Consider the following 26,277-nt stretch of genomic DNA (forward strand, 5'->3'; position numbering starts at 1 on the left):
CCAGGAAGATCCCACATGCCACAGAGAGAGTAAGCCCGTGCACCACAACTACTGAAGCCCGCACGCCGCAACTACTGAGCCCACAAGCTCTAGGGCCCATGTGCCACAACTATTGAGCCCACATGCTGCAACTACTGACGCCCGCACGCCTAGAGTCCATGCTCCGCAACAACAGGAGCCACAGCAATGAGAAGCCCTCGCACCGCAACAAACAGTAGCCCCCGCGCGCCACAACTAGAGAAAGCCTGCACGCAGCAATGAAGACCCAACCCAGCCCTCCAAAAAAAAGACCAACCTTCCTTAAAGTCTTCCTAAAAATAGTGAAGAAAAGGGAACTGTTCTAAATTCCCTCTACGAATTCAGAATTATTCTAATAACAAAGTCAGACAAAGACACTACAAGAAAACCAAAGAATAAAATTTCTAATGAATAATGATGCAAAAATAAATAATAGTAAGCAAAAATCAACACATTTAGGGCTTCCCCGGTGGCGCAGTGGTTTAGAATCCGCCTGCCAAGGCAGGGGACATGGGTTCGAGTTCTGGTCCGGGAAGATCCCACATGCCATGGAGCAACTAAGCCCATGCGCCACAGGTATTGAGCCTGCGCTACAGAGCCCCCGAGCCACAACTACAAAGCCCACGTGCCACAACTACCGAAGTCCATGCACCTAGAGCCCATGCTCCACAACAAGAGAAGCCACTGCAATGAGAAGCCCATGCACTGCAAGAAGAGTGGCCCCCGCTCACCACAACTAGAGAAAGTCCGTGCACAGCAACAAAGACCCAATGCAGCCAAAAATAAATAAATAAAACATTTTAAAAAAATCAACACATTTAAAAAGACCATCGTGACTAAGGGGAATATATTCTTTTTTTTCTGTGTTTTAAAAAAATTTATTTGGTTGAAGTATACTTGATTTACAATATTCTGTTAATTTCTGTTGTATAGCAAAGTGAATCACTTATACATACAATACATATATTCTCTTCATATTCTTTTCCATTATGGTTATTAAGGATATTGAATATTGTTCCCTGTGCTATATAATAAACCAATGGAACAGAATGCCGCAAAATAATCCTTTCCATCATGTAAAGTGTTTTGACAAGGGTACCAAGACTACACAAAGAGGAAAGGACAGTCTCACTAACAAATGATGCTGGGAAACTAGATAACTACCAGCAAAAGAAGGAAGCTGGAACCTTACCTGCATCAAACGCAGAAATTTGGTGTGCCAAATGATACCATCAACAGAGTGAAAAGATAACCTCTGAGGGATGGAGGTGACGAAAGTCATTTAAAGAACACCCACGTGTCAGAGATTTAGGTTGATTTCATAGGTGAAGACCAATGATGGAATAAAATACCTTCTAGCCCTGAGGTCTCTTTCTGAACTTTCCATTCCACTCCCGACCACTGAGATTTTTAAGTCAGTGACTCACTCATTTAGCTTCAATGCATTATAATAAGTCTGAACATATTTCCTCTAATACGTCTTTTCCAGAATTTACCAGGCATTCTTGCAACTGAATACATAACTTCCAAGTGCAGATTCTTTACTCCTGGTTTACAGAGGGTGACAGAGGGGGTTGTTGAAACTTATGATCTTACAGCCTATTGGTCAGAAGCACAGGTGATAACGTACATTTGTGCTGCCACCTGAAGTGTGTTGAAAGGGATGGCAGTCCTGTGAGATCTGCAGGATCTCATGCGATCTTAGTACAGGCGGTGTCAGAATTGAGCTGAATTGTAGGGTACACAGCTGGTGTCCCAGGAATTGCTTGTTGTGCAGAAAACTCCTCACACATCGGTGACCAAAAGTGTCACAAGTGTTCTATGTGAGGGTGTTGTGGTGTGAGACATAGGAAACACAGAGGAAAGAAACACACAGTAGGAAGAAATGGATTTTTCCCTCCACAGGAGGAAGAAAATCAACTTTTTCCTTTGTAAGAACACCCAACATAATGAGATAATTTTTCAAGATCTTCCAAGTACTTTTCCAAGACAAACCATATTTTTGGCCATCAAACAAGTCTTTTTTTTTTTTTTTTTTTTTTGCTGTATGCGGGCCTCTCACTGCTGTGGCCTCTCCCGTTGCGGAGCACAGACTCCGGACGCGCAGGCTCAGCGGCCATGGCTCACGGGCCCAGCCGCTCCGCGACATGTGGGATCTTCCCAGACCGGGGCACGAACCCGTGTCCCCTGCATCGGCAGGCGGACTCTCAACCACTGCGCCACCAGGGAAGCCCCAAACAAGTCTTGATAAATTATAAGAATTCAAGTTATACAAAATATTTCTATGACCACAATGGAAAAAACAGAAATCAATAAACAAAAAATATCTGGAAAGAGTATAATGGAAAATAATGACCACAAATATATGGAAAATAATGACCTACTAATGAACAAGGCTGGAACAAGGAAGAAATTACAAAGGCAATTAGCATGTATTCTCAACTGAATGAAAATGAAAACAGAACATATGAAATTTACAACTGACCGGTACTTCAGGAGAATTAAAAACCTGAAAACGGATAGCAATTTATTAGAACAGGGGAAAACCTAAGGGCTCTTTCTTTTTTGTTTGTTTGCTAGGGTTTTGGTTATTTTGGTTATTAATGTGAACTTCCTGCTTGGCATGGGACTTATGTCCACAACTGAGTTCATCCAGTTCTGAGGCTTACATAGGCAGGGGAAGGCAGGACCAGGTAAAAGAGCAAGTCTTGAGGTTATTTACAAACATTTGATTATGATACACCACTTCGAAATGTTATAACTGAGAACACATAGGCCACTGAGGGTAGTTGGACTACAAAAAGTAATATATTTCTAGATAAAATAAAAATGGTTATTCTAATGGGAAGAGAAAACAGAAATTGGAAGTAATGAGGGTAATTATTTAGGAAAAGAATTCTTGACATCAAGATGTCAAAGGTGAAACAATTCCTGGAGATAATACGTTCTTACCTGTAACCTTGACTTTGGGAGGTTAAGGTGGGGGTGAAAAAACAAAAGGTCATTGAAAGTGTACCAGTCAGCTTTCTAAAAGTTTTGCTGTGGTGACAAATATTCCTGAATTCTCACTGGATTATAACAACAAATATGTATTGCTTCCCCATATGACCTCTATCATTATTCACCTCTTGCTTATTTCTATAATTCAATTCTGTCATTAAGGGCAAAATTTCAGTCTACCCAAGAACATTCTTGCAGTAGAGAGGAAACGGAGTTATATGGAACAGACTTTGAAAGTGTCGATGTAAAGTTGAAACATGCCATTCTTTTTCTTTTTTTAATATCTTAATTGGAGTAAAATTGCTTTACAATGGTATGCTAGTTTCTGCTGTATAACAAAGTGAATCAGATATACATATACATATATCCCCATGTCCCCTCCCTCTTGCATCTCCCTCCCACCCTCTCTATCCCACCCCTCTAGGTGAACACAAAACATCAAGCTGATCTCCCTGTGCTATGTGGCTGCTTCCCACTAGCTATCTATTTTACATTTGTTAGTGTATATATGTCACTGCCACTCTCTCACTTCGTCCCAGCTTAACCTCTCCCCTCCCCGTGTCCTCAAGTCCATTCTCTACGTCTGCATCTTTATTCCTGTCCTGCCCTTAGGTTCTTCAGAATCTTTTTTTTTTTTTAGATTCCATATGTATGTGTTAGCATACGGTATTTGTTTTTCTCTTTCGGACTTACTTCACTCTGTATGATAGTCTCTAGGTCCATGCACCTCACTACAACTAACTCAGTTTCGTTTCATTTTATGGCTAAGTAATATTCCACTGTATATATGTGCCACATCTTCTTTATCTATTCATCTGTCAATAGACACTTAAGTTGCTTCCATGTCCTGGCTACTGTAAACAGAACTGCAACAAACATTGTGGTACATGACTCTTTTTGAATTATGGTTTTCTCAGGGTATATGCCCAGTAGTGGGATTGCTGGATCACATGGTAGTTTTATTTTTAGTTTTTTAAGGAACCTCCATACTGTTCTCCATAGTGGCGGTTATCAATTTACATTCCTACTAACAGTGCAAGAGGGTTCCCTTGTCTCCACAACCTCCCCAGCATTTATTGTTTGTGGATTTTTTGATGATGGCCATTCTGACTGGTGTGAGGTGATACCTCATTGTAGTTTTGATTTGCATTTCTCTAATGATTAGTGATGTTGAGCATCACTAATTGCCAGCATGTGTTTGCTGGCAATCTACATATCTTCTTTGGAGAAATGTCTATTTAGGTCTTCTCCATTTTTGGATTGGATTGTTTGTTTTTTTGATATTGAGCTGCATGAGCTGCTTGTACATTTTGGAGATTAATCCTTTGTCAGTTGTTTGTTTGTGAATATTTTCTCCCATTCTGAGGTTGTCTTCTCATCCTGTTTATGGTTTCCTTTGCTGTGCAAAGCTTTTAAGTTTCATTAGGTCCCATTTGTTTATTTTTGTTTTTATTTCCATTTCTCTAGGAGATGGGTCAAAAAGGATACTGCTGTGATTTATGTCATAGAGTGTTCTGCCTATGTTTTCCTCCACGAGTTTTATAGTGTCTGGCCTTACATTTAGGTCTTCATTCCATTTTGAGTTTATTTTTGTGTATGGTGTTCTAATTTCATTCTTTTACATGTAGCTGTCCAGTTTTCCCAGCACCACTTAAAAACATGCCATTCTATTCACACCAAATGGGCCAAGGAACTCAAATGACCAAGCTTGCATAAAGCAATCCTTTCAAAGGGATGGAAGGGTTGCCTATGTCAATTGGCCAAGCTTGATATCAAAGGTCAGACATGCATGATCTCACAGGAGGGTGATAAATGATTGGAAATAATATTGTAATATGTGATTAGTACAGCTTCATCAAAAAGAAGTCCCTAGCCACAGCAATTGGACAAGAAAAATAAAAGGAATCCAAATTGGGAAGAAGTAAAACTGTCACTGTTGGCAGATGACATAATACTATACATATAAAATCCTAAAGATGCCACCAGAAAACTACTAGAGCTCACCAATGAAGAGGGTAAAGTTGCACGGTACAAAATTAATATATAGAAATCTGTTGCATTTGAATACAGTAAAACCAAAATATGAGAAAGTGAAATTAAGGAAACAATCCCATTTACCATCGCATTAAAAAGAATAAAATACCTAAGAATAAACCTACCTAAGGAGGCAAAAGACCTGTACTCAGAAAATTATAAGATACTGATGAAAGAAATCAAAGATGACACAAACAGGTAGAAAGATATACCAAATCCTTCTAGAGTAATGGAAACAGAAGCAAAAATAAACAAATGGGACCTAATGAAACTTAAAAGCTTTTGCAAAGCAAAGGAAACCATAAACAAAATGAAAGAACAACCTACAGAATGGGAGAAAATATTTGCAAATGAGACAACCAAAAACAGGTCCATTTCCAAAATATACAACGGCTTATACAGCTCAATATCAAAAAACCAAACAGCCCAATAAAGAAATGGGCAGAAGACCTGAATAAACATCTCTCCAAAGAAGACATACATATGGCCAAAAGGCACATGAAAAGATGCTCAACATCACTAATTATTAGAGAAATGCAAATAAAAACTACAAGGTACCACCTCACACCGGTCAGAATAACTATCATTAAAAAGTCTACGGGCTTCCCTGGTGGTGCAGTGGTTGAGAGTCCGCCTGCCAATGCAGGGGATACGGGTTCGTGCCCCAGTCCGGCAAGATCCCACATGCCGCGGAGCGGCTGGGCCCGTGAGCCATGGCCGCTGAGCCTGCGCATCTGGGGCCTGTGCTCCGCAACGGGAGAGGCCACAGCAGTGAGAGGCCCGCGTACCGCAAAAAAAAAAAAAAAAAAAAAAGTCTACAAATAGGGGCTTCCCTGGAGGCGCTGTGGTTGAGAGTCTGCCTGCTAATGCAGGGGACACGGGTTTGAGCCCTGGTCTGGGAGGATCCCACATGCCACGGAGCGACTAGGCCCGTGAGCCACAACTACTGAGCCTGCGCGTCTGGAGTCTGTGCCCCGCAACGAGAGAGGCCGCGACAGTGAGAGGCCCACGCACCGCCATGAAGAGTGGCCCCCGCTTGCCACAACTAGAGAAAGCCCTCGCACAGAAATGAAGACCCAACACAGCAAACATTAATTAATTAATCAACTCCTACCCCCAACATCTTCTTAAAAAAAAAAAGTCTACAAATAATAAATGCTGGAGAGGCTGTGGAGAAACAGGAACCCTTGTACACTGTTGGTGGGAATGTAAATTGGTGCAGCCACTTCGGAGAACAGTATTGAGATTCCTTAAAAAACTAAAAATAGAGTTACCATATGATCCAGCAATCCCACTCCTGGGCATATATCCAGAAAAATGAAAACTCTACTCTTCAAAAAGACATATATACTCCAATGCGCATCACGACACTATTTACAATAGCCAAGACACAAAAGCAACCTAAATGTCCATCAGCAGATGAATGGATAAAGAAGATGTGGTATATACATGTATACAATGTGATATTACTCAGCCATAAAAGACAATGAGAGAATGCCATTTGCAGCAACATGGATGGACCTAGAGATTTTCATACTAAGTAAGTCATATGGAGAAAGACAAATATCATATGATATCACTTATATGTGGAGTCTGAAATAATGATACAAGTGAACTTAATTATAAAACAGAAACAGACTTAGAGACAGTAGGAACAAACTTATGGTTACCAAAGGGGAAACGAGGGGAGGGATAAATTAGCAATGTGAGATTAACATATACACACTCTATATATAAAATAGATATTCGACAAGGAACTATTGTGTAGCACAGGGAACAATATTCAATACCTTGTAATAAACTATGATGGAAAAGAATCAGAAAAAAATATACATATAAGTGAATCACTTTGTGGTACATCTGAAACATGGTAAATCAACTATACTTCAATAAAAAAATAAATAAAAGAAAGTTGTCTTTACTTTGTTCACACACAAAATACATTCACCTCAGTTCCAACTGAAATGAAAAGAAAAAAAATGTCTATACGAATACAACTTCCATCACCAATGAGGATCTCATAATGGTCTCATGAGATCCCTCTTGCTTGGAAAACAGCTTGTTCATTCATAATATCAGGTCTTGACTGTAATATTACATCAAGGGAAGTTGAAAACAAAATGCCATACTACTACCTTTTCTGTTACTGAAAGGCTATCCAGGGGAGATCACACTACTCCCAGGAAACATTTGCAAAAATCTGGACACACCTTTTAGTGTCACAACTGGGGTAGTGCTTCTGGTGTCCAGTGTGTACAGTCCAGTGATGTTGGTAAACATCCTACAATGCATGCAACAGCTTCACACAACAAAGATTTATCTCACAATGTCAATAGAATCAAAAAGTTATACCATGTAAACATGAACTGAAAGGAAAGAGGAGTGTCTTCTTAATAGCAGATAAAATAAAGTTCAAAGAAAATAAAATTACCAAGGGTAATAGCAAATGACATAATGAAAAAAGGGCCAATCTATCATGAAGACCACACAATCCTAAGTGTATATGCACAAAAGAACAGCAGCAAAATTTGTGAAGCAACAACTGACAGAACTGAAAGGATCAATACACAAATCCACAGTTATACCTTGAGATTTTGATACACCTCTCTCAGTAATTGACAGAACAAGGACAAAGAAAATCACCTTACATGGATGAATTCCATACCACCATCAAGTCATGGGATAGAATCAAGAATTTTAGGACAACATTAAAAAACAGCAGATTACACATTATTTTCAAAAGTATGTCAGGATACATAAATCACAGCAATATCTTTTTGGATGCATCACCGGTAGCCAACTCCCACACTGAGGTTTGTTTAGAACAGGCTGGTAGAGATGAAATCTCATAGGCATTTTTCCAATTATATCTGAGTCAAAATCCTGAGGATGGGGATTCCCTGGTGGCGCAGTGGTTAGGAGTCCGCCTGCCGATGCAGGGGACACAGGTTCGAGCCCTGGTCTAGGAAGAGCACACATGCCGCGGAGCAGCTAGATCCGTGCGCCACAACTACTGAGCCTGCGCGTCTGGAGCTTGTGCTCCGCAACAAGAGAGGCCGCGACAGTGAGAGGCCCGCGCACCGCGATGAAGAGTGGCCCCCACTTGCCACAACTGGAGAAAGCCCTCACACAGAAATGAAGACCCAACACAGCCAAAAATAAATCAACAAATTTATTTTTTTAAAAGAAAGAGTTAAGTGTGAATCATATACATACACACACTATTCTGAGTATTTTCATTAAATGTTCCTCTCCAGAATATTTCTCTCTTCAATTTCCAACAATAAGACTAATTTTCCTTTAAACATAGATATATAAAACTACTATTGCCACTCAATGGAGAAAGTGACCAAGTTTACCCCTGCATTGTTGCTACTGGATAAACAGTCCCCAGTAACCTGTCACTCTCCTCTCAGGTAAAAAAAAGCCCAGGGACTTCCCTGGCGATCCAGTGGTTAAGGCTCCTGGTACCAGTGCTTCCACTGGAGGGGGCACAGGCTCCATTCCTGGCTGGGGAACTAAGATGCCCCATGCTGTACGGCAAGGCCAAAAAAATTAAAAATTAAAAACAAAAACAAATAAAACCCAATCGCTTGATATTCTTCCTGCCTTGTTCATGGTCAGCTGGTAAAGCATTCTGCACTATAACACACAGTGGTCTATCTATGAAAGGGCACCCTGAATATAATAATCATGATGAGTCAAGTCTCAGTCTTACACTATTCTCTGGCCCTCCCTGACGCTAATTCACACACTATTGAATTTAATAATTCAGGGGCCTTGTTTTTCCAGGGAACATGGATGCGAATGAACCACAACTAATGAAGTTGGCCCCTTCATCTTACTGATTCCTTCCCAGAAACTGTCATCAAGGCCTGTAATGAAGACATAAGATCACCATGTTTCCAATGCTAAGCTCTTACTGCTCGCTGCAGGCCAATAAATCGAGAGACTAGTTGCTGGGACAAGGAATGACAACTTTATTCAGAAAACCAGCAGACTGAGAAGACAGTCAACAACTGTCCCAAAGAATCATCTTCCCTGACTTAGAATTCAGGCTTCTTTGATACTAAGAGGGGAGGGAGTGAAGTCCTGGTTCAGGTCAGACTCCCGCGAAATAAAATTTGTACTTTATGGCAAGACAAGAAAAATTTACATAAATTCTTCTCTGCCTTTTGGCTTCCTCTCTCCCCGCACTGTGCATTGTGTATTTGCCTGATACATCAACCAAACCTGACCCATCAGTAGGAATAAATACTCAACCATAAAGACACATTCTCCTAGCATCAACAAGGCAACTCCTTAAAAGATAACATTCCTTTTTGATATTGTAAAGGTTCACATGACCTACCACGATGATGCTTAGACCTGGATTATGTGAACTGTCAAAAATATGTCATTTGGGGCTTCCCTGGTGGCGCAGTGGTTGAGAGTCCGCCTGCCGATGCAGGGGACGCGGGTTCGTGCCCCGGTCCGGGAGGATCCCACATGCCGCGAAGCAGCTGGGCCCGTGAGCCGTGGCCTCTGAGCCTGCGCGTCCAGAGCCTGTGCTCCGCAACGGGAGAGGCCACAACAGTGACAGGCCCACGTACAGCAAAAATAAAAAAAAAAAAAAAAATGTCATTCGATGTATAGCTGTCTCACAAAAATTATATAACTGTGCTTTGATTTCTAACAGGCAGAACAGTTCTCAGAGCTTTCTGAGATGCTCTTCCCAGGATACAATCCTCTATTTTGGCTCAAATAAAATTTTCCATTTTTTTTCTTAGATGCACAGGTTTATTTTCTGGTGACACTCTGGAAGGGGTATGTTAATTTCTTCCTTCCTGAAGCCATTCACAGGTGGGCCTGGTCAGGATGCTTCCTGGGAGCTAAGCAAAGGTATTTTACATTAACACTCATTACAAGGGTGGCAGTGTATCCAGAGATGGCCCATTATATATAATTTAAGCGTACAGGCAACATCCCTTGAGCGACTGACTTCTACCAAAAACAATAGAATACAAAGGTTAAAGTAAAAGAAACAAGTCCAATATGGAATCATATTTCTTCTTCTCTATTAGTTCACCCTTTTTTTTTTTTTTTCCGCACCGTGCAGCATTTGAGATCTTAGTTCCCCGAGCAGGGACCAAACCCACACTTGCTGCATTGGAAGCATGGAGTCTTAACCACTTAACCACTGGCCCACTAGGGAAGTCCCTGTTCTCCCCTATTACTTCAAACTTCAGATTGAAAAGCAGAAATAGTAATGTATGCTTTTCGAGAAAAATCAAATAATTGAATATTTTATACACTGAAGACAATGGGCCATTTCCATACATGCCTTTCTTCCTCAAATATACACATCATGTCATAAGTGTTAACAGCTGGTGACTTGTCATGGTTCTGCTGTATGTAATATCTCAAAGAGGTAAAGATTTATTCCTAGTATGCATTCTCTAGTGTATGGGCTGTTGTAAGAATTGCTCAAAATATTCACCAGATGCCTTAAATTTTTAAGAATTCTCCCAAATATGTGTTCTTGGGTGAACCACACAGACACACTATTTCAAAGAGCTTCCATGTGTATACATTTTGACCTGTATGAATGCTCTCAACACCAAAGGTGTGCATACTTGATGTAAAAATTTACAACACCCATTACATTTGAAATTTCGCTCTTCAACATAAATTCTCACTGTTCTGCATCTTTGATCTTCAAAAATGAGACTTAGCAAACCATATTGGTTTGTGTGATTTCTCTCCAGTATGTATTCTCCAATGAACTCAAAGATGTGATTTTCAACTAAAGGCCTTGCCTCATTCATTACCTTTGTAAGGTTTCTCTCCAGTATGAACTCTCTGATGACTTACAAGGTTTCCCTTTACACTGAAGGCCTTGCCACACTCATTACATTTGAAATGTTTCTCTCCAGTGTGAATTCTCTTATGAACTGCAAGGTTTGATTTCCCACTAAACACCCTGCCACATTCATTACATTTGTGTGGTTTGTCTCCAGTATGAATTCTCCAATGAACTCGAAGGTGTGATTTTTGACAAAAGACCTTGCCACATTCATTACATTTGAAAGGCTCTCTCCAGTATGAACTCTCTGATGACTTGCAAGGGTTGCATATTGACCAAAAATCCTGCCACACTCATTACATTTGTGTGGTTTCTCTCCAGTATGTATTCTCCAATGAACTCGAAGATGAGATTTTCGACTAAAGGCCTTGCCACATTCATTACATTTGAAAGGTTTCGCTACAATATGTCTGTCTGATGAATTCTAAGGTGTGTATTTTGATGACTTGTAAGGTGTGAATTTCTACTGAAAAACTTGCCATGTTCATTACATTTGAAGGGTTTCTCTCCAGTATGTATTCTCCAATGAAGTCGAAGATGTGATTTTCGACAAAAAGCCTTTCCACACTCATCACAGCTGTAAGGTTTCTCTCCAGTATGAACTCTCTCATGCCTTAAAAGGGCTCCCTTTACACTAAAGGCCTTGCCATACTCATTAAATTTGAAAGCTTTCTCTACAATATGTACCCCCTGATGACTCATAAGATACGAATTTTGACTAAAGAACTTGCCACACTCTACATTTGAAAGGTTTCTCTCCAGTATGAATTCTCCAAAGAATTCGAAGATGTGACTTTTGTTGAAAGGCCTTACCACATTCATTACATTTGTAAGGTTTCTCTACACTATGAATTCTTTGATGACTTAAAAGAAGGGTTCCCCTTACACTAAAGGCCTTGCCACAATCATTACATCTGAAAGCTTTCTCTACGTTATGTACTCTGATGGCCTGTAAGATTTGAATTTTGATGACTTTTAAGGTGTGATTTTAGACTGAAGAACTTGCCACACTCATTCAAAAGGTTTCTCTCCAGTATGTATTGGCCAATGAACTTGAAGATATGGTTTTTGACTAAAGGCCTTACCACATTCATTACATTCGTAAGGTTTCTCTCCAGTATGAACTCTCTGAAGACTTGCAAGGGTTCCATACTGACTAAAAACCTTGCCACAATCATTACATTGGTACGGTTCCTCTCCAGTATGAACCCTCCAATGAGCAGCAAGGTGTGAGTTTTGGCTAAAGAGTTTGCCACATACATCACATTTATAGACACTTTTTCCTATATGAATGATCTGATGTCTCCTGAGGTATGAGCTGCTGTTAAAGGTTTTGCCACACTCATTACATTTGTAAGGCTGCTCCACAGTATGAATCCTCTGATGGGTTGCAAACTTTGAATTATGACTAAAGACTCTGCCACATACATCATATTTATGTAATTTCTCTCTTGTGTGGATGATCTGATGTCTAATGAGGTGAGATCCCTGAAGAAAGGTTTTGTCACACTCATTACATTTGTAAGGCTGCTCCACAGCATGAATTCTCTGATGGGTCGCAAGCTTTGCATTATGACTAAAGACTCTGCCACATATATCACATTTATGTAATTTCTCTCGTGTGGATGATCTGATGTCTAATGAGGTGTGATCCCTGAAGAAAGGTTTTGCCACACTCATTACATTTGTGAGGTCTTTCCCTGAGTGCTTTGTGATCTTGTTTCTGTATTGAAAGATGGATAAAATCATTCTCATATGTATTAGGGACGTTGGTTTTGACATTAGGAGGAATTCTTTGAAGTGGTGAAAATGAGGAACTACTGTTGTTAGATCTTTCAACTTCATTACATTCAAAAAATATCCCATCAGTTCTAAATATCTGCAGTTTCTCTTGAACATTTAATCCAAGCCTATTTCCAATGGGTTTGATTCCTACATCCCTTTTACCATGTCAATCTCTTTCATCAGTGAGATTTCTGTTATGGGTTATAGGCATTCCTTTGTCACTTCTTTCATTATCTCTGCACCAACACTCAAAGTCATACATATCTTCCTGGATTTCCCTGATGTGCAAATGTTTGATTTCATGGTTTTCAGGTCTTCCCAACATCAGTGTTTGGAACACTTCTCCTGGATCAGTGTTCACTTTTGGTTGTAATTGCTTGATCACATGTATAGGAAAAATATCTACAAGACATAAACATCTATAGGTATCCTGTCACTACAATTCACAAATAAATATTTTGTGTTGAATACATGATATTACACCAAAAGTAATACTTATACCAAGCACAGTTATGAAACTTTCCAAACATGATCTTAAAAGTTTTATAAACTCAAAGCATGTAATGCTTAACTAAAAAAAGAGTGATAAAATATAATTCAAATTACTTTTAGGGTAGTCTAGTTTCAAACTCCTAAGACAAAAACATTCACATATGAAAAACATATGTCAGCTCTCAGAGAAAGGATATTTTTCCACCATAACCCCAAAGACCAAACTAATTAACAGTAAACATGCTGCTGTCTCATAATTGAGGAGAAAAAATTTTATACTGCAGATACATTCTGCATACTTACTATACATAAATCAATGCTAAATAACTGACAATATATTGTAATGGTAAATAATACAAAATAAGCTCAGCCAATGAATAAGTAACTGGCTCTTTAGAATTGTAAAACAGATATAGCATAGAGGAAGTGAAGAATCCAACAAAACAGTTTTTAAGAAAACAATGCATTTTTCTAAATAATGCTGTAAAACTATGTATCCATAAGGGAAAGCATTTTATAACATTAACAAGTAGTACATGTTGGTAGTATTGCCTAATACATGCTGAACAACCATCATCTGTAAATCACACATATAAATTAATATGTAAAATATTCTTCAGTTCTCTATCAGGCAATAAGTAGAGCATTCCCTATCTATGCAGTACCATTAAAAAGGTAGTTCCAAAATATATGGAATGAACAGTGAACACTTTGTATACTCATTAACTGAGGTCAGACACGTTGTTGAGAACAAAGTGCAAACGAAAAGCAAACAGGATATAATGAAGACAAAGGTGTATCATGAAAAACATGACAGAATACTAACGTATCTTTTTCTAAAAAAGTAACTTTTCACTCTTTATGAAAAAACATGCAATATTCTAAGCCATCTAACAGCAAAAATTTGTCTTAAAAGGCTTGAGGTCAATTAACATGATTTTTAAAATTAGGGCAGTAGATGCACAGATTTATGTACATTAACCCACTGACACAGAAAGGGGTGAGAGAACCATAACTTGAATCTGGACCTATAGACTGAGAATGCTCATTCTTAAGCATGACCACCCACAGGCAGGACAGATTACCAAATAATACAACTAATACCAGAAGTTTAGAAAGAAAACATCAAGGGAGATGCAAGCAGTCAGCTGTGTAACTACTAAGTTTATTCGGCCGTCCCTCTGGGAAATGGTTTCTGAGTCATCACTGCGGCAGGTAGTGCCTTGGGTCATGTCCCGAGAAAGTTGTTCAACAGATTATGAGCGATCATTTCTACAGTGTGAGTGATGTGGAATGTGGATGGATGGGTGAAGGAGTGCTGTCGATTTGGGGACCACAAGGAGAACAACTTAAATATTGGAGCAAATGACAGTGTTTCCAGGACATCAAGATACCATGTGAGGAAAAGTCAGGACTGAGAAAGGATTTGAGTGGCGGGCAGGGTATATGTATACATGGCAGCACAGCTGGTGCTGGCGACTGCATACCTGTGTGAATGTAACTGCATGAGGGCAACTAAAATACTGACCTTAAAAAAAAAGAATTGGTTTAGCAATTGATATGATACTGTCGATTTTTAACTATGAGAATTATACTATGAGTATAGGACAGAAAGAAAAGAGATTTACAAAGGGAGAGAGTGTGATGCTGTAGGGAGAAAGCAGGATTACATCTATTACATGATTTGCTGTGTAATGTATCCAACTGTATATGTATATTCCATAATTTCCACTGTCATATTTACATTCCAGAAAAACACGTAATATTCCAGGAGATTGCACAAGAATGTTCTTAGCAAAAATCAGAAGAAAAAAAAACAGGAAAAGGCCATCTAAAGGAGAAGAAAGAGTTTCTTCTGTACACACATGTGCAGATACAAAGAAACCGAATAAACAGTCCAGTAGAGTAGGAGGCCATAACTGTAAAAGTGAGTCTCCCTAAATCTGTGTTCCCCTGCTGAGTTTGATTAACCTCTCTATCCAAAATTTTATTCCATTTCTTGTCTTCCCATACCTGTTCCCCTCAAGACTGAGCAGTATCAAAGAAAACGGGGGATTGAAACAAACGGGACCTAGCAGGGCCCTCCTAGATACCTCCTAGATACCAAAAGCCTTTCCAAGTGCCGTGATTCCTCTTGGTAGAAAAAGGCTTCGGTCTCCTGGATCTTCCCTGAGTTCCAAAGAGCAGATTCAAGCAGATACTCATTAGGGGAAGGAGGGAATGCAGAAAGAAAGGAAAAGCAAGCCCAACATAATCTTTCCCATGACTCATAACTTAAACTGATACCTTGATCTATGAGCCCAAACTGTGGCTTCAACCAGCTGCCCCAAGAGGACTGAAAAAATTGATAACAGTCAGAGGGCCAAGTGAGAAGTAAAATTCTTAAGCCATCACATCAGTTCTAAGTAAATAATAAAATGTCACAACTATTGCTTTTGCTTTCTCCCAGAAGGAAGTTAAGGGATCAGAAGACTGTGATTAGGAATTTGTTTTGCAGGAACCTACAGAATAAGCAGGAAGATGTCACAATGTGGTGCCCAAAGTCTGCAGCTGAGATCTTACAGGGAAGCTGGGATCACAGACACTCCCCTCCCTTCTATCCTTTTCTCTCCAAAAATCTTACACCCTGGCCAACCCGCAAGATGCATTTGAGGTAAGCTTAGGTCTACCATCTTCCGGGTTGGTGCCTCTTTGATTAATAAACCTTTCTCTGCTCCAACTCCAAAGTTTCAGTTTGCTTGGCCTCACTGAGCACACAAACTTGGGTTCAACCTCATTATGTTTGAATATGTTCTCTGTTCAGAAAAGGTATAGGACTATGCTGAAAGCCATGCTTCAGTGGAGTAGCTCCTCAGAGCTCTCATCATACTTAATGGTGAAAGAATGAAAGCTTTTCCTCTAAGATCAGAAACAAGACGAGGATACCTGCTCTCAGTATTTCTAAAAACATAATACCCAAAGTCCTAGAAAGAACACAGACGCAGAAAAAGAGATAATAGGGATCCCAATAATGAGAGGAAGCAAAATTATCTCTGACATTATATAACATGTAGAAAACCCTGAAGGGCTTCCCTGGTGGCACAGTGGTTGACAGTCCGCTTGCCAATGCAGGAGACACGGGTTCATGCCGCGGTCCAGGAAGATCCCACATGCCGCAGAGCGGCTGGACCCATGAGCCATGGCTGCTGAGCCTGAGCGACCGGAGCCTGTGCTCCACAACAGGAGAGGCCACAACAGTGAGAGGCCTGCGTACCGAAAAAAAAGAAAACCCTGAAGATTCTGTAAAAAAAGAAACTGCTAGAAATAATGAAAGACTGCAATAAACTTACAAGACACCAAGTCAACATGCAAAAATCAATTCGGTTTCTAAACCTTAAAAATGAACAATCAAAACAGAAATTGAGAAAACAATTCCATTTACAATAACATCAAATAATAAAATAAAATACTTAGACATAATGTTATACATGACAGGAAAGACTTGTACACTGCAAATTAAAAAGACTGCTGAAGGACTTCCCTGGTGGTCCAGTGGCTAAGGATCTGCGCTTCCAATGCAGGGGGCCCGGGATTCATCTCTAGCCAGGGAACTAGACCCCACATGCCACAACTAAGAGTTCACTCCCCGCAGCTAAAGATTCCTGCAACTAAAAGATCCTGTATGCTGCAACTAAAGATCCCTAGTGGTGCAACTAAGACCTGGTGCAGCCGAATAATTAAATAAATATTAAAAAAAAAAAAAAGACCACTGAAAAAGCTTATAAAAGACACAAATAAATGCAAAGGTATCTCAAGTCCCTAGACTGAAAGTCAATACTGTCCAGATGTCACTACTACACAAACTGGTCAACACATCAAATTATCCCCTAGCGAAATCCCAATAGCTTTTCCCCAAAGAAACAGAAAAATCCATCCGATGATTCATATGGAATCTCCAGAAACCCTGAATAACAAAAATAAGCTTGAAAAAAAACAAAGTTGAAGGTCTCACACTTATTTCAAAACTTCTTCCAAAGCTAAACTTACCAAAACAATGTGGTACTGGCATCAAGACAGAGAGAGGGATCCTTGAAACAGAAGAGAGACATCAGAAAAAAAAAACTTGTGTATATGCTAAACTGACGTTCCACAAGGGTGTCAGGACCATTCAACCGGAGAAGGGCAGTCTACTGAACAAAAGGTGTTGAGAAAACTGGAAACCCACTAACAAAAGTATTTAGTTGCACCACTGTCTTACACGACAGAAAAAAATTAACTCAAGATGGTTCAAAAGCTAAACCTAACTCCCAAGTGTATGAAACTACTAGAAGTAATCATACAAGGAATATTTCTTGACATTGGATTCACCAAGGACTTATCAGATAGCACCAAAAAACACAGCCCACGAAAGAAAAACAGATAAATGGGACTATATCAAAATTATAAAATACTGTGAATTAAAGCATGCTCTAAGTGAAAAGACTCTATGGTATAAGAGAAAATATTTGCAAATTATATATTTGATAACAGATTAACATCTAGAATACATAAAGAACTCTAAAAGGGACTGATCAATTCTACCATGGCGGGGCGGGGGGGGGGCCTTCCCCAATCAACCAACCCACACATTGCAAATATAAAAACAAAAACACAAAGATTAACACAAAATGTATGAACTTAATAATAAATACAAATAAGAATCATGTATAATGCATATGAATATACAAAATGAAAGTACCACTGTCTTAAAGAAAACAAATGATGCTTCATCACTGAAAGTATCATTCCACTTCATAAGCTCCCTCGTTAAGATTCTTCAAAATTAGCTGTTGAGGTAAATGAACAATGGCACACAGGCAACGAAAAATGTGGCATCAACAACAGGTTAGTTCATATTTAGCATCCTGGGATAAATTTCTACACCATTTACAGAGGCTAAAATGTATGATCGTTGGTATATGTGAACAACATTGCCATAGTGCCCTTGAGACAGGCTTTTGTGACAGTCCCCAAAGCCAGAAAAACACCTGGCAAGACTTATCAGACAGGCTCTCGTGATACTTTCTACCTCATGTCCCAAAACGTGCTGACCACTCCAATGAGTAGCTTCAAGTGGTGACTTTGAACGGAGGAGGAAAATATTACAACATATGAGGGAAAGTGTTTCCATTAAATATTTTCTGGTAACCAGTAAACACACTCCATAGAGAATCCACCAGAAGTTCCCTATTACACATGGGTACATTATCAGAGCAAAGAAACCGGATAAAATTTCAGACCTTAGGACTATACTGCAAAGGAATTTAGGAGATAAAATCATACAAACTAAGCAGAATGTAAAATCAGGATGAGTCGACATTCCAAGACTAAGGAGAGCAGTACAGGAGCAAAAAACAATGCAACATGTGAGGGTCAGACATTAAAGGATCTTGAGATGGGACCATGTGCTCAACCCACAGATGCCAAGCTAAGAGCCTGATAGATTCACCACTGGTCTCCTGGTAGCATTTAGGATCAAAAAGAGGATCTCTCCATCCACTGTCCTTATAGTTTTCCTAAGTACAAGCACAGAAGATCCAATCCACCTAGCTGTTCCACACACCCCTGAACAGAAGAAATGGCTGAGGGATCTAAACCAGCAGAGGGGACCTGAGACAGCTATGGCAGGTGCTGAGGGGCCACGTGGAAAACAGAGCAGCCAGTTTTTCCACATCTTCTGATTACTTCTTCCAAGTACAGCAACTCTGATCAAACCGGGATGGGCTCAGGGGTGGGACTCCAGAGGCATCAGCTCTGATCTATGTGAACTAAGAACTGAGCATCCAGGGGAATCAAGACCAGGAGACATGAAGGGGCAAGAGACCCCAATCAAACAGCCCACCTCATGCTCCTCAAAGTCAAGCAAAACCCAGTTCACAAAAGCCAGATGATGAGTGTTGTGGATCATGATAAAGACCTTGCCTTTGTCTCTGTAGGAGCTGCAGCACCACTGCAGGGTAAAAGAAAACATTTTACATGATGAAGGACAGGGTGATAACTCCAGGAGATGAAAAATATCCTCTGAGACTTTTCAATAAATGAACTTGTTTTCCAAAAAAAAAACTCTCCACCGTGAGAAAAGTTTCCCAAACTCTATTAATGTTGTGGCTTCCTCTCTGCCCTTATGAGATCCCATCTGTGTTCACACTTTTCACACATTACCACCCATTTGGTTTTTGGGTCTTTTCACATCACTCACCACAATCCAGGGCTCTTTCTCTTGCTCCAAAAGGGAGATAATATTCAGATCAAAAACAGAACTGCCTGATTATCGGAACAAAAAATGTAAAGTGCTACGGTTTTCTGAAAATCACAGCTCTTTCTTCAACTAAAGAGTGAGAACATTACAGGTGGGTCAGAAAAAATATTTCACAAATTCATTCACTGCCTCCTTCTAAATGCATCAGGAACAGTATATAATATGCAAATATTGAGTTCTCTTCCTAGAAACACTAAGTCAAAAGCCAAAAGGTAGAAAATGGGAAATTGGGTATTCGTTTAAAGTTTGCCGTTGAGCTTTATACATAATTAAGCTCTGGAACAACTCCCGATGTAACATGAAATGGACAGATCATCCAAAGAAAGGGTCAGTTTAAACACATGTTGGCACTTCATGTCTGAGTCCACAGGCTTTTCAGATCAAAGGAAACAGGGCCTCCCAAGAGGCACAGAGGGGAAGATGCAAAGGCAAATCCCAGCTGTGGAGGGAAATTATCCTCACCCAAGGAGATCAGGTTCCTGTAGGTCTCCACCATCACGTCCCTGTACAAGGCCCTCTGAGCGGGGTCCAAGCATTCCCACTCCTCCTGAGTGAATTCGATGGCCACATCCTCAAAAGTCAACTGTTCCTGAAATGAAAATATATTTTCTCCAAGGGGCCATGAGGAGAGTTCACATCTTTATACAAAAGGAAAAGAGAAGGGGTAAGGATTGACTTGGTTGAAATATATGTTCTACCAGGTCCATGCAGAAGTATTGGGAGACATTATGTGCCTCTAATTTTAACTTCTTATGCTTTTTCATAAGAGATTATGATATCTTCCAATTACTAAGGGTTTTTCATCTTTGTGGAAAATCCATGAAACATCTATAAGTAAAACTCAAAAATGGGTTGTCTATCCAGATGCGTTTGATATTATGTTCTACCCAGTAACTGAAAGTCAATACCTTGATGAGTTGCAGTCTGAGTGGCGTCTTGAGAGAGACAAAGTCCACAATGGCTCTAGAGAAAAGTCAAAATCTTCAATTATGATGATTATAACAACAATGATTAAAAGTTTGGGAATACTTCCTTTCTTTTTTAATTAACTTATTTTATTTATTTGTCTGTGTCAGGTCTTAGCTGTGGCAAGTGGGATCTTTGTTGTGGCATGCAGGATCTTTTGTTGCAGCGCGTGGGCTCTTCATGGCAGCGCGTGGGATTCTCTCTAGTTGTGGCACAGGGGCTCAGTTGTCCTGTGACATGGGGGATCTTAGTTCCCTGACCTGGGATCGAACCCGCATCCCCTGCATTGGAAGGCAGATTCTTAAGCACTGGAAAACCAGGAAAGTCCCTGGAACACTTCTTATTACTCTAAATTACTGTAATATTAATCTAAATATTACTCTATAAAGTGCTTTGTGGGTATGAACATATCATCAACGTAAGAGCTCATTAGAGAAAGATCTGTTACCATCTTACAGAAGAAAAAACTGTGTCAGAGACCCTCTGAGAAACTTGACTCAGGTCAAGTTAACAAATGACACAGAAAACACCTAAACTCAGAGGGCTGGGCTCTGAAACTGAAACTTAAAAATCAAACAGATAAGTAACAGAGAGCATTAAAAGGACACACAGAGGGATACCTGAGAAAACCTGAAAAAAGTCCAAGGTGAACGCAGAAAAGCATGAAAGGCCATTATAAATGTGGGCACACACACACATATATTAAAAATTTTAGTAATCTTACTACAATTTAAACCATTAACATGACAGAAGAGAAAAAATTCAAGGCCACTGAATATACTGAAGATATAATTTCGACTACAAAAGATGTAATACATAGTTTTAAAATAATGGTTTTTATCTAAACCAGGGATGCCATGCACATCCATGAACTTATGCACACACACGTCCACACTAAATTACTGAAATTATAGTTGTTTCCTGACATATTTTCAATTTTTTCATCACCCTTTTATTCACGGGTATTTCAGCATCTTTCAGACAATGAAAATGTATCAACTGTACTGAATTTAGTTTGTCAACATGATTCCGTAATAGGCTATTAAAAGAAAAATGGTATGATCATGAAAAAAAAAATACTTTAACTCCAATCTCAATAAAATAACTATATTCAAAAATATAAATACAACTTCAGCCATTAAAATTTACATACTTGGGCATTAACAACAGGCCAAGAGTTTCCTTGTTTTTTCTAATAATAAAACATTGATTCGGGACTTCCCTGGTGGCACAATGGTTGAGAATCTGCCTGCCAAATGGAGGGGACACAGGTTCGAGCCCTGGTCCGGGAAGATCCCACATGCCGCGGAGCAACTAAGACTGTAAGCCACAACCATTGAGCCTGCGCTCTACAGCCCGCGAGCCACAGCTCCTGAGCCCGCATGCCACAACTACTGAAGCCCGTGCACCTAGAGCCCGTGCTCCGCAACAAAAGAAGCCACTGCAATGAGAAGCCCATGCACCACAACGAAGAGTAGCCCCTGCTCACCGCAACTAGAGAAAGCCCACATGCAGCAACAAAGACCCAATGCAGCCATAAATAAATAAATAAATATTTTAAAAAATCGATTCAAAATTAGAATTGTAGTATTCTACATTATTTTCACAGATTAAGAAAAAGTTTATCACAACAGTGAAATTATAAACTTCTTGGAGAATTAAAAATCATGAAAAATAGAATGTGGGAAAAAATTATTATTAAAAAACACATTTCAAACAAACGTCATGACGAAAAGGAAACATTTGATGCATTCCCTCTGAAGTTACAGTGCAGTGAAGGGGGCTGGCCAGGGTTCCTGCCTTTCACCACTGTACAGGTTTCCTGAGCAGGGACCACTAGAGGAAGTAACAGGAGGAAAACAGAGAGCGAGAGCCACAGAGAGAGTATAGCAGAGATTTAAAACTGTGAACATTCACACGTCTAAAGACACGGAAAGGTGAAAAGTGAAAGGATGGAAAAGATATTCCATCCTAAAGAGAGCAGGGGTGACTCCATAATACCAGAAAAAGTAAAAAGACAAAAAACATTATATAATGATAAAACAGTCTATTTATCAAAAAGATAAAACAAAAACAATATATGAATATAACATTAGAAAACGGATCTCCAAGAAAACGGAAGCAAACATTAACAGAAATGAAGAGAGAAACAGCACAAGAATAGTATGAGACTTCAATGGCTCATGTTTACTTATGGATGGAACCAAAGAGAATATCAACAAGGAAACAGAGGACTTGAACAACACTGTAGACCAAGTAGACATAACAGACATGTACAGATCACTCCACCCAACAAGAGCAGCAGAAACATGCTTCTCAAGCACACATGGAACATTCTCCGTGACAGACCATGTGTTAGGCCAAAAAGCAAATCTTAATAATGTTAAGAGATTGAGATCATAAAAAATATGTTCTCTATCATAATAAAATAAAACTAAAAATAAACAGCAGAGGAAAAAAGAAAATTCCCCAAATTGTGGAAATTAAACAACTCATTCTTTTTTTTTAAGTTGAAATATTTTATTCATTCATTCATTCATTCATTCATTCTTCCCTTTTTGGCTACACCACACCACTTGTGAGATCTTAGTTCCCCAACCAGGGATCAAACCCAAGCCCTAAGCAGTGAAAGTGTGGAGCACTAACCACTGCATTGCCCGGGAATTCCCTAAACAACTCATTCTTAAAGCATCAATGGGTCAAGGAACAAATCACAAGGGAATTTTTAAATATTGGGCTAAAAATGAAAATACAACATTTTTAACACACAGTGAAGGCAGTACTAAAAACGAAATCTAAATGCTTAAAGTAAGAAAAAGAAAAGATCTCAAACCAGAAATCTATTTTTATACCTCTATGAAGTAGGGGAAAAAGAACCAAACTGAACCCAAATTTAGCAAAAGGAAAGAGGTAAATTATAAAGATTAGACCAGAGATTAACAAAATACGAAGCAGAAAAATATAAAAGCAAAGTAGCGTTGGCGTTTTGAAAAATTCAATGGAAAAACACTTAGCTGGACTAAGAAAAAAGATTCAAATAACTGAAAACAGAAACTAAAGTGGAGAGATTGCAAATAATGTCAAAGAAATTTTTTAAAGGATTATAAAAGAGTACTATGAACAATAATTCCTACAAATTATAGAATGGAGAAGATACAGGTAAATTCTTAGAAACATATAACCTACTAAACCTTAATCCTTAAGAAATAAAAAAAAATTGAACCCAATTATAACTAAAGACATTCAAGCAGTAATCAAAAACTTCAAACAAACAAAAAAAATCCAGGACCCAATTCTACCAAACATTTACAAAAGAATTACCACTAATCCCGCTAAAAATGTTAGAGTTGAAGAGGGAACACTCACAAACTCAATGTATGAAGCCATCATGATTCTGATACCAAACCCAGACAAAAACAGAAGAAAGGAAAACTAGAAATCAATATCCCCGATGAATATTGATACAAAATCTTTAACAAAACATCAGCAAACCAAATTCAACACCACATTAAAAAGACCTGACATCATGATCAAGTGGATTTTATTTATATCACTATAAGGGGTAAGGAGGACTCAACATACAAAAATCAATTATGTGGTACACCACATTAACAAAATAAAGGAAAAAATGTCACAAAGGGGGCTTCCCTGGTGGCACAGTGGTTGAGAGTCCGCCTGCCGAGGCAGGGGACGTGGGTTCGTGCCCCGGTCCGGGAGGACCCCACAAGCCGCAGAGCGGCTGGGCCCATGAGCCGTGGGCACTGAGCCTGCGCGTCCAGAGCCTGTGCTCTGTGGTGGGAGAGGCCACAGCAGTGAGAGGCCCGCGTTACGCAAAAAAAAATGTCACAAAGGATCGACTCAGTTACTGCAGAAAAAAGCATTTGACAAAATGCTACAAACTTTCAAGATATAAACACTTGGTACTTCCCTGGTGGTCCAAGTCCAGTGGCTACAACTCCGAACTCCCAATACAGGGGGCCCAGGTTCAATCCCTGGTCAGGGAACTAGACCTCCCATGCCACAGTGAAGATGGAAGATCGGGATCTGCCACTAAGACCCAGTGCAGCCAAATAAATAAATAAACATAAATATTTTTTAAAAAAAGAGACAAACACTCAACAAACTAGAAACAGTAATTATCTCAACATAATAAACACCATTTATGAAAAGAGCACAGCTAAAGTCATACTCAAACATGAAAGACTGAAAGCTTTTCCTCTGAGATCAGGAGGAAGGCAAGGATGCATACTTTCTGCACTACTCTTCAACAAAGTACTGAAACCCCTAGCCAGAGCAATTAGACAAAAAAAAGAAATCAAAGTAATCCAAATTGAAAAAGAAGTAAAATTATCTTCTTTCCTAGACAAGGTTTGATATAAAGAAGCCGTAACCTTTTGACAAGAAAACTGCTATATCAAAATACATGTTTTGAAAAATTGCAGTATACAAAACCAACATGCAAAAACTTGCAGTTGTGTTTCTATACACAATGAACAGTATCAAAGGAAAATTAGAAAACAATCTTATTTATTATAGCATTAAAAACAAATGAAATATCAATATTTAGGAATAAATTCTCAAAGAAGGTGAAAGACGTATACACTGAAAACTACTTAACAGTGCTAAAAGAAATTTAAAAAGACTTTCTATTTAAAATAAATAGAAAGTCACTCCATATTCATGGACTATAAGACTTAACACTCTTAAAGTATCCCAGCTACCCAAAGTGTGCTACAGATTCAATGGAATGATTATCAAAATTCCCATGGCAATTTTTGAAGAAACAGAAAAAATCATGCTAAAAGTCATAGAGAATTTCAAAAAACCACAAATAGCCCAAAGTCTCTTGAATAAGAAGAAAGATGGAGACCTCCCTTTTTTAGATTTCAAAACATATCACAAAGCAATCAAGATTGTGTGGTATTGGTATAAACACAGATACATAAACCAAATGAACACAAGAGAATGCTCAGAAATAATCCTTTGCATATTTGCAAAATGTATTCATAAAGGTGCTAAGACTACAAAATGAAAATAAGACAGTCTCAATAACAAATGCTGCTGGGAAACTGGATACCTCCCTGCAAAAGAATGAAGCTGAAACCTTACCTACATCAAAGGTAAAACCTTCTATGTGTCAAAGGACACAACCAACACAGTGAAAAGACAAAAAACTGAAGAATGGAGGTATCGAAACTGATTCCAAGAACTTCCAAATCTCAACAATTTAGGTTGATTTCACAGTTTAAAATGGATAATGGAATAAAACACCCTCTTATCACTGATGTCTATTTCTGAACTTTCCATTCCATTCCCAATCATGAAGATGCTGAAATCAGTGACAGAGTCATTTAGCTGAGAATGTATTATAAAAACTCAGAACAAATTTCTCCTTATTGGTCTCTTCCAGAACTTACCAGGCATTTCTGCATATTAATATCTGCCTTCCACGTGTAGCTTCTTGATTCTGTTTTGTAAAGAGAGGACAGTGCATTCAGATGGGGCCCCTTTACAATCCCTGGTGCCCAACAGCATTGACCCATCCATGGGTGTGAAGCCCTGCCCAGGACTATGCCCAGCAGAGAAACTTCACAAGTTCCAGATCCAGCTCACAGGATTGTGCGGAGATGGAATCCAAGTGGTGATGACAGGCCCTGAGGGAAGGCCCTGGGTGACTGTGATGTTCAGGTGTCAGGCAGGATGCTTCAGTGTCAGAGAAGATTAGTGAGTCCAAAGAAGGGCATTTCAAGAAATAAGATGAAATAATCAACTGAGAATATGACTTTACCTGAGAAAGAGCCATTCCAAACTCCAGTTCTTTCCTCTTCCTCCTCTTCCGGGCATACTCCTTAGGCAACAT

The 26,277-nt window shown here is 39.2% G+C and overlaps 1 protein-coding gene across 1 annotated transcript in view; it reads right to left on the reverse strand.

The window, feature by feature from the left end:
* LOC103084597 (zinc finger protein 665-like) overlaps window positions 1-26,277 on the reverse strand; it is a 72,339-nt gene extending 46,062 nt beyond the window's left edge. Inside the window, 12 exon segments of the mRNA XM_082931026.1 lie at window positions 10,863-11,126; window positions 11,129-11,311; window positions 11,344-11,636; window positions 11,638-11,824; window positions 11,871-11,914; window positions 11,916-12,512; window positions 12,514-12,620; window positions 19,035-19,142; window positions 19,318-19,376; window positions 19,379-19,456; window positions 19,914-20,040; window positions 26,206-26,277. Of these exon segments, the coding sequence (XP_082787152.1) occupies window positions 10,863-11,126; window positions 11,129-11,311; window positions 11,344-11,636; window positions 11,638-11,824; window positions 11,871-11,914; window positions 11,916-12,512; window positions 12,514-12,620; window positions 19,035-19,142; window positions 19,318-19,376; window positions 19,379-19,456; window positions 19,914-20,040; window positions 26,206-26,277 (2,119 nt within the window).

This window comes from Lipotes vexillifer, unplaced genomic scaffold (genome assembly GCF_000442215.2).
Source record: "Lipotes vexillifer unplaced genomic scaffold, Lipotes_vexillifer_v1.1 scaffold1665, whole genome shotgun sequence".
Taxonomy (NCBI): Eukaryota; Metazoa; Chordata; class Mammalia; order Artiodactyla; family Lipotidae; genus Lipotes; species Lipotes vexillifer.